General features: G+C 38.3%; 1 protein-coding gene across 1 annotated transcript in view; it reads right to left on the bottom strand.

Annotated features, from left to right (window-relative positions):
* Positions 1-13,049, bottom strand: part of USH2A (Usher syndrome 2A (autosomal recessive, mild)) — a 394,584-nt gene that overhangs the window by 66,971 nt on the left and 314,564 nt on the right. The window contains 4 exon segments of the mRNA XM_009894321.1: positions 3,788-3,945; positions 4,640-4,823; positions 5,365-5,472; positions 12,313-12,511. Coding sequence (XP_009892623.1) covers positions 3,788-3,945; positions 4,640-4,823; positions 5,365-5,472; positions 12,313-12,511 — 649 coding nt within the window.

The raw sequence follows: 13,049 nt of genomic DNA, 5'->3' as shown, positions 1-13,049 counted from the left end.
AAGAATGTCCTATTTTTTATTTAGAAACAACTAAGAGTAAAGATATATTTCAATATTTAACTTCACAAAAGAAAACAATCTATTTGGCTTCCTGAGATTAAGTATTTATACTAAGTTTCAAATATCCAGACAGCTCATTCTGTTTGTATCAAGTATTCCCAACAAGCCTCTGAAGATAGTAACAGCTGGAGATGCTGACCGCTTTCAAGGTGCAGAACTTTGGACATTGAACTTGAAAAGCTTGTCTTACAGTGATGTCGAGCTAACAGTAATTTACAGGAGAAAACAAAAATGAGGAAATGTAACAGTGGCTTAGCAACAGTCAGAACAATTTGTTGGGTCACCAATAAAGGAGAAAACATTTCAGCTGGGGAAGTTAAAAGATAACGCTATGAGACAAATAAATGTCATTCAAATACCAAATTCAATCCCAAGAAGAATAAAGTAGGAATCCAGACATGTTCCATAGCTTTCATTCTAATTGATAAGCAATTCCAGAGGTGGATGAAGTAGAGTGTTACAACATGATGAAAGCAACCATTTTAGTCTAGATGATGATTAACATACGAAGCAAGTAACCTAGAAGCAGAGGACGGGATCCTCTTCTGAGCACATTCAGCTTTCATGGTATCACCAGCAACTGAAGACATCTAGAAGAATCAGGCCCCCAGTGAGGACCAACGAGTTGAAATGCAGGATGGCTACCTGCCTACCTATCTATGCCTTGGGAGAATTATGTAGTGAGGTTTTTTTTCCATTCAGCTTTTTGTTTCTATCCATGGCACTAATGGTTGTTCCAGAATAATTGTAACACATCCTTCTGTAGTGTATCAGTGAAATGTACCGTACCTTTGAGGTCTGTGCACTGAGGCAATGCAACACAAGATAATGGGATACCTATTTCAGAAAATAAAGTCCTATTTTCCATAGTGAGTGAGGTGTATCAAATATTTTTTCTGAATCCATCACTTTAACCACTACTTGGCCACCTTGCTATTTAGCTAAGTCAGGAGTTTTGCAATGCTACGTATCTATAAAGTCGTAAGATTTAGATACACTACAGATGTTGAAACATTATAATTGAAGCCATCAAAAAGGAAGGTCTGTGTAATATGATGCCCATAATTAATCATGAGGGTGATTATTTGATCCAAATTTATTACAGCAGATAAGAAGATAGAATACCAACCCATCCCTGATATCCACAGTCAGGAAGACACCATGAGCAACTACCTTGTCATCAAAACTTGGTTAATAAAAAGCACTATTTTCCATGGAGACTATACCAATTAAAATAAATGTCTCGTCCAAGAGTGACTTCCAAGCCTGACAATCCTGATAACAAATGGTGCATTCTGGGTTTATAAGGAAAACCTATATTATCTCAGTATAGCCTATTGCGAAACGATTCATACACAGGAAAAAAAAAAAAAAGATCAGAAAAAAACCCAACCCTGTTACTCCATGCACAATGGCATAAATAAAGATTAAAAAGTTGTAGACTCTTTAGGCTAATTCTATCAAGCTGGGGATGTATGTGGCTCCCAACGTCTGCATGCACAGGACCTGTTAATGGGATGTATGCCTTTCGAGAATATGAGAACCTTCAAAATACACCTCCACCTGCATTGCCCGCAGTCTTCCTCTTGGGGAAATAAACACCGGGAGCACAAAGGTCTCAGAATGAGCATGAAGCAGGGTTATGAAGGGTCAAGAATTCATTTCCTAGCTTCTGCATTTACTTATGCTTCTACACACAGGGTTTCTTTTAGTAGCATTGGTAGCATTTAGTAACACTGCTCTGTTGTTAGTACTCCCTGTTCTTGTAAGATCCTGCAAGTGGCCCTGAGGCACTATAATAAAGGCAATAGCAAGTTTTGTTTTCCTGGCTACCCAACAGGGGCACTGTATGAAAACCAATCCCTTATTCATACTTAAAAATTTAGATAATAGGCCCTGCAGCGAGAAGGCAGAGAGGAAGGGGCTGAGTCAATAAATATCCACAAAAGTGAGATAAGCATTCAAGGAGTGTCCCAGTACCTGGGAAGGACATGTGCCTTCCCCTGACTGAAGATAATGATTCCTACAGCCATGTGAATACATCAACCCTGCATTCTCTACAGAGCCCTGATGTCCAGCCTCCTCCTCACCCCTCCGATCACGTGGTTTCAGGAATACATGAACCTTTGTACGCACAATCTTAATTGCAACATAACAAAATGTACTACACAAAGCCTGATTCTCCTTGCATTCTCCTGCGAGTAACAGGAGTTCGAGCAGCTGGAAAAGAAAGGTCTAGCACAACAAGGACAAGCTTTTCTGGGAGACACCCCACTCTTCACAAGTCTACGTTATTCCAGTATATTCTTATGTTTTAAATCTATTTATAATGTTGCTGAATATTTTGGACGTAAATTATATTTATTATCAAAACTATAATACAAGGTGAGTCACTTTCCAATAAAACCAACTGTAGATTATATGCCATTCGAATTCACCTGCCTTCTGCTGGGTTCTAAATCCTTTCAAGGCAGTATGGGGAAAAGTTTAATTTAAGATTTTAATCTTTTTCATATATTATAGCATTTCTATAATGGATTTTGTGCTTCTGAAAACTAAAAGATTGACAGCTCAGGGTATTATAGATTTATTAATCATTGCTTAAATGGGTAGGGTGAATTCTGCTAAGCACTGCCACAATACTCGCTATCCCAGCCTTGAAGGCAAAATACTTTTTCTAGGTGACTTTATTTTTAATGCCAATTGACTCTACCGTGACTGCCATGCAAGGAAAGAACATCTTAAATAATTAGGAAGAAGAAACATCAAAAACTTCCCTGAGTTCACTGATAAAACACATATTGTTGTTATTGCAATATGCAAACATCTGAAGTTCCTAAAAAAATTTACTTCATTTTAACTGAAAAAACCCAATATCTAGAAATTGGAAAACAGCTTGTTGGAGATGAACTACACTAAACAGAAAATTGTTCATTTACAATGCTCTCATTGTCCCACAATAACTACAGCACATCATTTTTATAATATCAGTAAAGTACACCAATCTCTTAAGATATGATGTATATTAATGAAACAGCACAGTGTCTCATAAAAAGATGCTATTATTCATTTATTCCTTCTTAGCCTACCTCTGTAGCAGGTCAAGATAACCTGGTGATGTTCAGGAGAAGAGTAACAAGAGGAGAAATATTTCTGGGCCTTTGCTGACCCACCCTCCTGCAAGGTAACACATCCACACAACACTATGGTGCTCTGGTGAATAAAATTTACTGAATCAGGTCAAAGCTAGTACAGGATCTCTCTGTCATGCTCTTACACCTTTTTTTAAAGGAGCTCAACATAGCACACCTGCAGGACAGCTGGACATTTTAATTGCCAGGATAGCTATCAAGATATCATCAACCTAAAAGGCTGGCAGGTTTCCCTGTAGATAACTATGGTCAGTCTGAACAGAAGGGAAAACTTGTTTTCAGTGTAATTTTCCTTAATACTTGCACTCAATAGTGGTTTACAAGATCAAATTAACATATGGATTTTTGATCAACTAATCCTCACCATACCCATGTCAAGCATATAGGTCAATATTATTAAAATAATATGTCTCTAGGAAACAGCAGCTTTAGATACTGGTTATTTAAATCACACAAACACTAAAACCAAATATGAAGAATAAAAATATCAGAATGATTCAGCTGCCCGCCTGAATATACTAATTTTTCCATCCTTTCATTTTGCTACAAAGTACTACATAGAAATACATTTTTACCTGGCACGTCCCAAGCTAGAAATATAGAATATGCATCAATTACTGTGACATTATATGGGACATGAATTTTCTCTGGTGTTCCTACTGGTGTTTGTATAACATATTTATCACTAGTGTTGCTGCCGCCCCAAGTGCTGGCTTCCAGCTGGTAAACATATCTGCGCAAACACAAAAAGATCAGTAGACACTACAGTTAGAAGCTTTAGGCATATCAGTAATAGAACATTTTCATTTTCACCAATTTAAAGTGAATAGACTATACAAAGAGTATTACAAATACTGTGTTAGTGAAGATTTTAACGTTTAAGTTTTCTTAATGTGAGAAAAGTAACTCTTTACTTATCATGATAATCATTTTAATACTAAAATTCACATTACCTTACATAAGAGACTTGAAAAGTGTCAAAACCAATTTCAAAACAGCCTCTATAAAAATATCAGCAGCTGCTTTTGAGCCACTATGTTCAATATGCACAGAAACACTATAAACTATGTGCAGTGCTATCTGCCATATAAAGACTTGCATTTTTCTAAGTATATTCCATGATGGAAAAAAACAACTAATGAACCACAAACAATCACCCAAGGTTAAAAAAAAAAAGCGTCCCCCTCTTTTAATCAGAATTACCTACTCTCAGAAAAGGAAAAAAAGAGAAGTCCTTTCATTAAGGCTTTCCAAGATTCGGAAGCCTCCTAAAAGCCTCCTCTAACATTTTTTTAGTAATTAAGTAATACCATAAGAGATTTTTCTGTTTTTAAAAGAGTAACTTATATTTCATACATTTAACAAACACACATGCATATATTTTGAACATCTTTCACATATTACAAGAGCTCTTTAACATGCCTTACCTACTGTTAGGCTGCAGGTTAACATCTGTGAAATTCAGGTCTGTACTGCCGCCCAGGAAAATCTGTTCTCCATCACGAAATAATCGATACTGAGTAATGAGTCCATTGGGTTTCTTTGGTTCACTCCAGTAGATTTCCACTTCTCTTGAGCTGACTATGATATGATGAGGTTTTGGCCATACCCCTATCAACATCACAATGACACCATTTTAATTTTATGACGGAAACATAAAGGTGTTTTTTTTCCTTTCCCACAGTTTGTGCTGTTGCTTTGCGCAATGTAATGAAAGCATAAAACATTGCCAGAGAGAATGACAGAATTTAACACACTTTCTGTATTTATATATATATCAAATGCAACCAACTAGACAAGCTACAGATTAATGGAGAACAAGGCCAAAGGCTGCAGCCTTTGTATGTCCAGTTGTCTCTGCATATTTATTTGTGCTTTTAAAAGTATGCATCTTCTAATTCTAACCTCGCTAACTTAAAGATGAACTTGGGGAAATTGTCACAAAAAGAATGTAGAAATGCAGTGCCAGGCAGTCAGTACAAAGAGTGTGTTAAGATACAAATATTCTAAGAGAGATGGATTCTCTTGTGTAAATTTATACGTGATATCTTGATGGATGATGGTGGAGTTTTGCACCTTGTTAAACCATCAGAAAATACAAGCCCATATGACCATCTCTTTGCAGTTCTATAAGAATGTCTTTTTCCCTTACCATGAGGAGCAGCTTGTAAAGTTTGACCTGAAAGTGGTTGGCTAGAAGCACACCCAGCAGATGTGCATGCAGTAAGCATGAAGCTGTAATTAGCGTATGGCTGCAGACCTAGAAAGATCAAACAGAGGTTAGACCGACATGTTGACATCAGGCATCCCAAGAATTGTATCACTACACAGAAAGTTGCTGGACTTAAAGTTAACTTTTAGTATTTTTGGCAAACATAAAATATGAACCATTCTAATTTTACATCTGAATAATATTGAAGTGGTGAATCCTTGCTAATTTAGATCTATATCCTCTACTGCTTTAAAAGACCTGACAAAAAAAAATCAGATTGAATATGTGTCTATGCTGCAATGGATCTATAGATGCCCCTTGTATAGACATATCTGAATTAACTTCAAACCCATTATCTTAGATGGCACTTGCAGCGTAGTAACAATAGTCCAGATCTCAGCCCAGATTAGCGTCTGAAAATTTACCCGGTCTCTATGGTGTGTTTTGCTGGGATTTTTAACCTATGCTTCTGCCTGCAAAAAAATGGTTAAAAATTAACTGGAAGGCACCTAAACATTGTTGGTACAGCCATAATCTCAATCACTGGTAATGCCCATAGAGGTTTGAAGGTTTCCAACAGATAACCACCTGAAAGTGTAATTGCTTAGCATTTTGGACTTGAAAAGCTGAAAAACCTGTAATGTTTTGAAAATTTACTACAAATACATTTGCAACAATAAGAAAAGATAATAAAATACTGTCTTACTTGAACATGAAATATTCTACTATATTGCAAACAAGTCCAAAGATATTCTGTTCTTGTTCCCTTCCCAACTTCTATTTGTTATTTTTTTTCCCTATTTTTTCTTATTTGTTACAAGATTTTACTATAAATGCTATAAAGCAGATAAAAGCGGGACTGACAACCAAGCTGTCCCCGTTACAAGATATTACTTACTTGTAATTTTTTTAAAACTATTTTTTCAGCTCCAACCTTCTATGCTGGACATCCTTGAATGAGACTAATAGAGAATATATGGCTTTGACCTTTCCTTGGAAATTTTCAAACATCCTTGTACTGTGTGTCAATGACTTCAGATTTGACATGAAGTTGCCTGCAGCTTAAAAATTTGACTTTAGGACTCCTCATAAAATTGTACCCAAAATTTGGCTAAGATACTAGGCTTTTAAAGTAGCCATCTCTGCACACCCATTAAAGGCTTCTTACAGTGACAATGTTAAAGATGCAGACCTCTTTGAGCCTGTCTTGAACACCTCAGAGCTCAGCTTTACCTGCTGATCAGACTGCCTTACAGAGCATGCTCCAGCCCAGGTTGCAGGGTCTTTGCTATACTATTCTGTTGGGTATTTCTCAGAGTTGATCTTAAAAATGGTCTTACCAGGCATAGACACTGAAAACCTCTCTCGCACCTGTTTTCAAGGACACTCCATAATACACTAACACCCCATAATGTTAACACCCCATAATACACTAAAAAAAATTACCAGGCATAGACACTGAAAACCTCTTTCGCACCTGTTTTCAAGGACACTCTTGTTAACACTCCATAATACACTAAAAAAACCTCCTGTTCCTGAATGTGAAGGGGACAAACAGTACAACAGCAAGCAGCAAATTATACACAAGAAGTTGGTGAAAATATTAAGATTGCAAAACTGAACACTCATAAACTAGGAAATTCCAGAGTTAGGACATTGTACGATACGAATTGACCCCCTGTGTGGAACCATCCTATCTAAAATTTCCTCCAGCATGTGGTCTCTGGCCTGCCTAATTGTATGTAATTAGAGACTTTTTGTGTAGCGTCCACACCTAGAGCATACAGTTTCTTTACTAACACCAACCAGCTAAGCATTGCAAATGTCTTAATGCAGTATCAGAAGAATTTAAAAAAAAAAGATTTCTCTTGCTCAGAAACAAGATTCAGACACAAAGAGATTGAGAAACAAAAACCTCCCTGGACCTGCCAGGAGGCCATTTGTGATGCCTGGGACCTGGTTGTCAGAGTACCCAGTGCTATGCAAAACTTTATACATCCGAGCACAGCCACTGGTGCCTTCAACTGCAGCTACGAGAGCTTAGAAATCAGCAATTCAGACCCCAAGTCTCGGGCAGGGTGTCCCGAAAATAAAGACGACGCAGTTGTGACACACTGTGAAAGCTCGAGATGTGTCTTCCGTGGTAGCACAGCCTGAACAGAAATGAATGCCCTGCAGAGCCAGGACAGAAGCCAACTGCCTTGATCCAGGGACCACCTCTCCTATGGGACGTCCCACACTTCATCCACACTAAATTTAATCCAGCAAATCCCCCAGGATTTATGAGACCTGTCAGGGCCTGTCCCACCACCCCTGCTGGGGAGTGGGGCAGGCCAGGGGCAGCCCCAGCCCGGGCGCTTCCCTGTGGATGGGGCTGGGCTGGGAGACAGGCCCGTGGGTGCCCGTGGCTTGGCAGGGCCATGGCTGGGCAGGACAGGGCTGGAGGCCGGCACAGCTGCCAGCAGGGATTGAGGGCAGCAGGCTGGGCCGAAATGGGGTCCTGGGCCCGCGGGCAGGGCTGGGGGAAGGCCGCAGGGGAGGCTGTCAGCAGCTCGACGGAGAGCTGCAGCAGCGGGGCTGCCCTGTGTGCTGCCACTTGGCCATCCTCCCACTGCCTCGTCTCCTTTCTTCCTCTCGGCGGCTAATGCCACCAGCCCCTCAGCGATCCACATTTTATTCCTCTGGGTTGGCACCATCCCTGTTGCCTCCCTCACTGTGCCCCACATTCACACCAACTTCAGGCTCGCACCTCCTTGACTTCTGCCCAGCAGAGAGGAAATTTAGCTCTGGGCAGATGCAGAATTAGGGCCATCTACACTGAGGTTCCAGGAATGAAAAAACCTACCAAACATAGCAAAAGCTGAGGCAGCAGTCCTATGTACGGGAGTCTTTATTTATTTATTTATTCTTATTCCTCCCCGGAAGAGACACAGCTTGTGGACTGAATGAAGCAGTAACCCTACGTACAAATGACTACATTACTGTGTAATGTAGGCTCCTTGTGTGAAAGAGGCTGAATTAGGATTATACTGGTCAATTATACCAGTCAATTTTTAAGTGCTTGGCTTTGTGACCTTAATAACGTACTTTTGGTGTACCTCATGTGCCTAATTGTAATTACTTCAAGAACAATGCAAGTCTGTGACAAGAAAAAAAGTCTGTGCAGGATCTCTGTTTGTAAACAAATCTTTGCTTATAGCCATTATGGAGATATTTTAATTAAAATATTTTAGAAACAAATAGAGAGAAAGAATAAGCAACAATTATGTAGAAAGGAAAATACTGAATGGAAGACATGCAGGCTGCTTACAAATTGAACAAGATGTGAAAGAGAGAAAATAAAGAGATGACTCAGAGGGACAGCCCTGGCTGTAACCTAATCATGAACTGGAGGAGAAGAAAAATCATCTGAACACTGCATATGAAAGTAAGAAGGGAGAAAATGACAGTTGCAGACTAGAGAGGGGCAAAGGGATGGAGGAAAGCCAAGTATTTAACATTTCAGGATAGAAAAGATTACTGTGGCAACAAATTACTTGAATTCCCCTAAAGGGAGTCATGTTCACTTTTAAAGGAAACATGCATAATAAAGCAATACTCATTTACAACTACACTTTAAAGAGAAAAATGGGCATTAAAAAAAGACCACATGGTTTCACTAAATTTATTGGTGAAATTCTGATACCCGAAACCTCTAGTCATACATGGAGCAGTCACAGCAGATTTTTATCTAGATTATTAAAGCTTTGCATTAAACGCCTTGTTTTACGTATGCTTTGGAAAGTTCTGTGCAAATCTATGTATGTGATTAATAATAAAAATAACAAGTAAGATAATCTTGAAACGTAAACAGCATTTTGCTTTTCCAATTTCTCTACTTGATTGTTCACTAGAGGATACTTCTCCCCTCCTTTTCTTTTTTGGTCTATTACTGTGTTGGGGTTTTTTTATACTTTTTTTTTTTCAAATTTTGTTATTTCAGCATTTGTCACTTGTCAAAAGGCTGTGAAACAGTGGGGTTTTTTTTAAGAATGCATTCTTCTATTAGCCAAATCAATTCCTTCTGATACTGTTTGTCTCCATTTGTGGGTATGGCTCCAGCAAGGTCAGTAATTAGCTCCTAGGCTAACGCTCCTGGGGTCTGCAGTGGGAATTTTACTCAGGAGGATGTCAGATTGCTGACCACAACCTCACATAACCTCTCCACCCCAAAGAGTTTCCTTTAGACAAATATTACTGATCATTCAGTGCTGCATGGAGATAGAGTTGACCAGTGACAACATATCCGTCTCTTCATTTTTCACTACCCTGAAATGGAGAATATGTTCAGATGAAAGAGTTTCAAACCATTCAGTCATAAAGTATTAGTTAAAATTGTTTCTTTTACTAAATTATCATCAACGGTCTTGCTTGGCTTTTACCTAAAGATGATTGATCCTACAAATTCTCAATAAAGCCTCTTACTCAGGATATTATCTTTAGTGTACTAAAAAGGAGGAGCTGAGAAGAATCTTTGCTATAAACCCACCTGCTGCTGCTGAAGAGGGCACTCTTTGCTTTCTTTTACAATTCCCCTAATTATTTTCCTCAGTCTTACCCTCTGCCGGGCCCCCACTGCAAAGCATTAGCAGGCCCATTTGTAAAGTAGTAGTAACACAAAGTGAAACAATGCCATAACTGTCATCCAAATTGTTCTGTACAGGGTAGTGGAAGTGTTCAGTAATAAATGATATAAAAAGGTCTTTTATTGACAAGCTGCCATGTGCTGTTTGCATTAGAGAATATGAGAAGATGATGGCTGCTGCCCCTAGGTCCCAGTGGCATTCAACTCAGTGAGATAGCAGAAAATGCTTCAGTTTGCTTAAAGCATTGATAACACCTCTAAATAATTAACTGAGGACTTCCTGTCTTCAATTACTTAATGCTTTTTTTAACAACTTGAGAGGATTATAAGCAATTTATGGATTTCACATGATGAGCACATTCACTGCTATTCCCACAAAGCATTTGTGGGATCATGTTTCCAAAGCTTTGATGTAATTAAAAATAAGCAGCAAGACAATGGTGCAGTGGCAAGGTGCTAGCCTTCTTGTCTGTTATTTGCAAGACACTAGATTCAAAGTCTCAAGAAATACTAATGCTACAGCTTCATTAATGTTCAGCTGTTGCTCCAGGAAAAGCAGGCAGTTTTGGAGAAAAAAAAACACAAAACAACAATCAAAAAAAAGGAAGATGAGAAAATCAAAAAATGCATCCACAGGGAATAAGACAACAGTTCAAACATTTGAGATTATTTATGAAATAAATTTGATTGTTTTATCTTATTCTTTTAATTTGGAGAGCAATAATTATCCACATTGCTAAATCACAGTCATGAATTCCACGTTATTACCCAAGGAAGCTCCTGCAGAAAACAGCACAAGATTTGATTGACTGTCAGAAGGAACAATCACTTATTTCACTCCTGGCTTAACATGGCAGCATTGGACAGTGGCTTAATGGAACAGGCACTCAAAAGGAAAAAAGATCCTTGTTTCTGAGAAGGTAATTTTGTTTCCTCTCTCTCCCAACTGGTAAGAAATACAGTATTGTTTGCATTAAAAACTCATTTACTCTGGAGGTATAACTGCCTTTTGGGAAGGAAGTGAGAGCACAAGAAGTATTTTTCAACTGGGTTTGATAAATCGTTCCTTGTTGGTAGATGTTTTTTACAGTATAAACTTACGACAACAATTCTAAAACACATACCACCAACTGGCATACTCCAATATCTCATGTGCAGAAGCACTGAATATGGAGACAGGCGTAATATACAGTTGATGAATTTCACACTAGAGTATGATACTGTCAAAGAAGAACAGCAATCCTTTACTCTTCTGTGAGCAACTACAGCAGGGATGAACTCTTTTAAAGCACTAAGGGATCCACTGTGACTCAGGATTCATGCTTTGAGGGGTGGTTGAGAGTGCCATATATGCTGTATATATGCCCTAAGTCGACTTCTGCTCTTTGGGTAGCTATCATATGGTGCACATAGAACATATGAATCTCTAAGTTTCCTACTTGAGTGGAAAAAAACAAAGGAAAAAATAGTGTTTTTATGAATTCCTAAAAATCATAGATACAAGAATTTGATGAGCAGCCTGAGGTCAAAGAGTGAAAAAAGATATCCCAGAATGTTTATGTTCCTGTTTTGTGTTCAACAGAAACTTTTCTAAGCATAATTTTGTCTCAGTGTAACATTCAATATAACTAAAAATTGAATATGTGAAAATAATACATTTGAGGTCCGAGTCAAATCTTCCCCCAAAATCCCTTGACTAAATCTTCTTTCAGATACATACACACTAGTGAAATTTCACCAAGTATTTAGAAAATGACTATAAGCAATATATAAGATCAGAAACAGAATCCAGGATCTTTACCTTTCTGTCTTCCTTTCTTTTTTTATTATCTCAGGCATAAAGTACTGGATCCTTCTTGCTCCTAACACTGTTACACATTCACAGCAGCACTAGTCACTTCAACTGCATTATTGCACATTAACGATGGTAAAAGAGAGAGCTGAATCTGTATGAAGGGATGGCAAGCCTACACAGAATATCCGAGACCTTGAGCACACCACAAGCATTCATCTTGAATCAAGCTGGATAGATTTATTTTAAAATTCTCAAATTAAATCCATTAAATTTTAACAAACAGCAGCCAGAAATGAAAAAGATTGGAAAAAACCAAATTTAAGATATGTAAGGTAATGATAAAACATTCTAAATCGTGCACAGTACTAGGGATTTAAAAGTCACTGACAAGTAGCATTTTTATTATGTTTAGACTGTCTCATACCTTAAGGACAGGACATTAGCCTGCCAGAGCGCTCTGCCTCCTTACCTGTTACTGTGTGCTGCATTCTGCTCGCAGCATCAGTGTATATAAGTCCTTTCCCCAGTTGACTGATCTGGTACTCTCTGATGATACCATTTGGTTTCTTGGGTGCAATCCAGCTTAAATGTAATGCTGTTGAGTTCAAAGCACTGACGTCTGGTGGCTGAACACTCTCTGGGACTCCTTGGACAGTGACTGCAACTACCTGAAGACATATGAATTAAACAGCAATTTAATGTAATAGTACACTAGATACCATGATCAATGAGAATGTCACTTTTGTTTTAAAATGTTGTTTGGCCTGGCATATCATTACCAGGGGCCTGGAGAACTAGTTACTTTTTTCTTCCTTTTTCACAATGAAATCTGACCTTGAATACATTACATAAGTCTATGTCTACAATTTATCACAACAGGTTCACCACGTTTTAGCTGCAGTGTATAGCACAGGGTGAAACAACAAAAACTGTATTGCTTGAAAACTCTTGATAACTCTCTTCCATATGGTTTGTCAGTGTCTCTGCATTTTAACTGCCTGATTTCATATATTTTAAGCACCAGTAAACATGGGGCTAAGCCTCCATATATCCCATGCAATCTGAACTCTATTGCAGTTATTTGCAACTCCATATTTCTGTAAGGAAACCAAAGATTTTGAAAGACAGAATAACTTTGCACTTGTTAAGCTCTTTCTACAAAAAAAAGAAGAAAAAGGAAAAAGCTTGTTTTCTATTGACACATCT

The sequence above is a fragment of the Charadrius vociferus genome, unplaced genomic scaffold, assembly GCF_000708025.1.
Source record: "Charadrius vociferus isolate BGI_N301 unplaced genomic scaffold, ASM70802v2 scaffold261, whole genome shotgun sequence".
Classification (NCBI taxonomy): Eukaryota; Metazoa; Chordata; class Aves; order Charadriiformes; family Charadriidae; genus Charadrius; species Charadrius vociferus.
The sequence above is the reverse complement of the archived record's forward strand: the minus strand, read 5'-3'. Positions and strand labels throughout refer to the sequence as shown.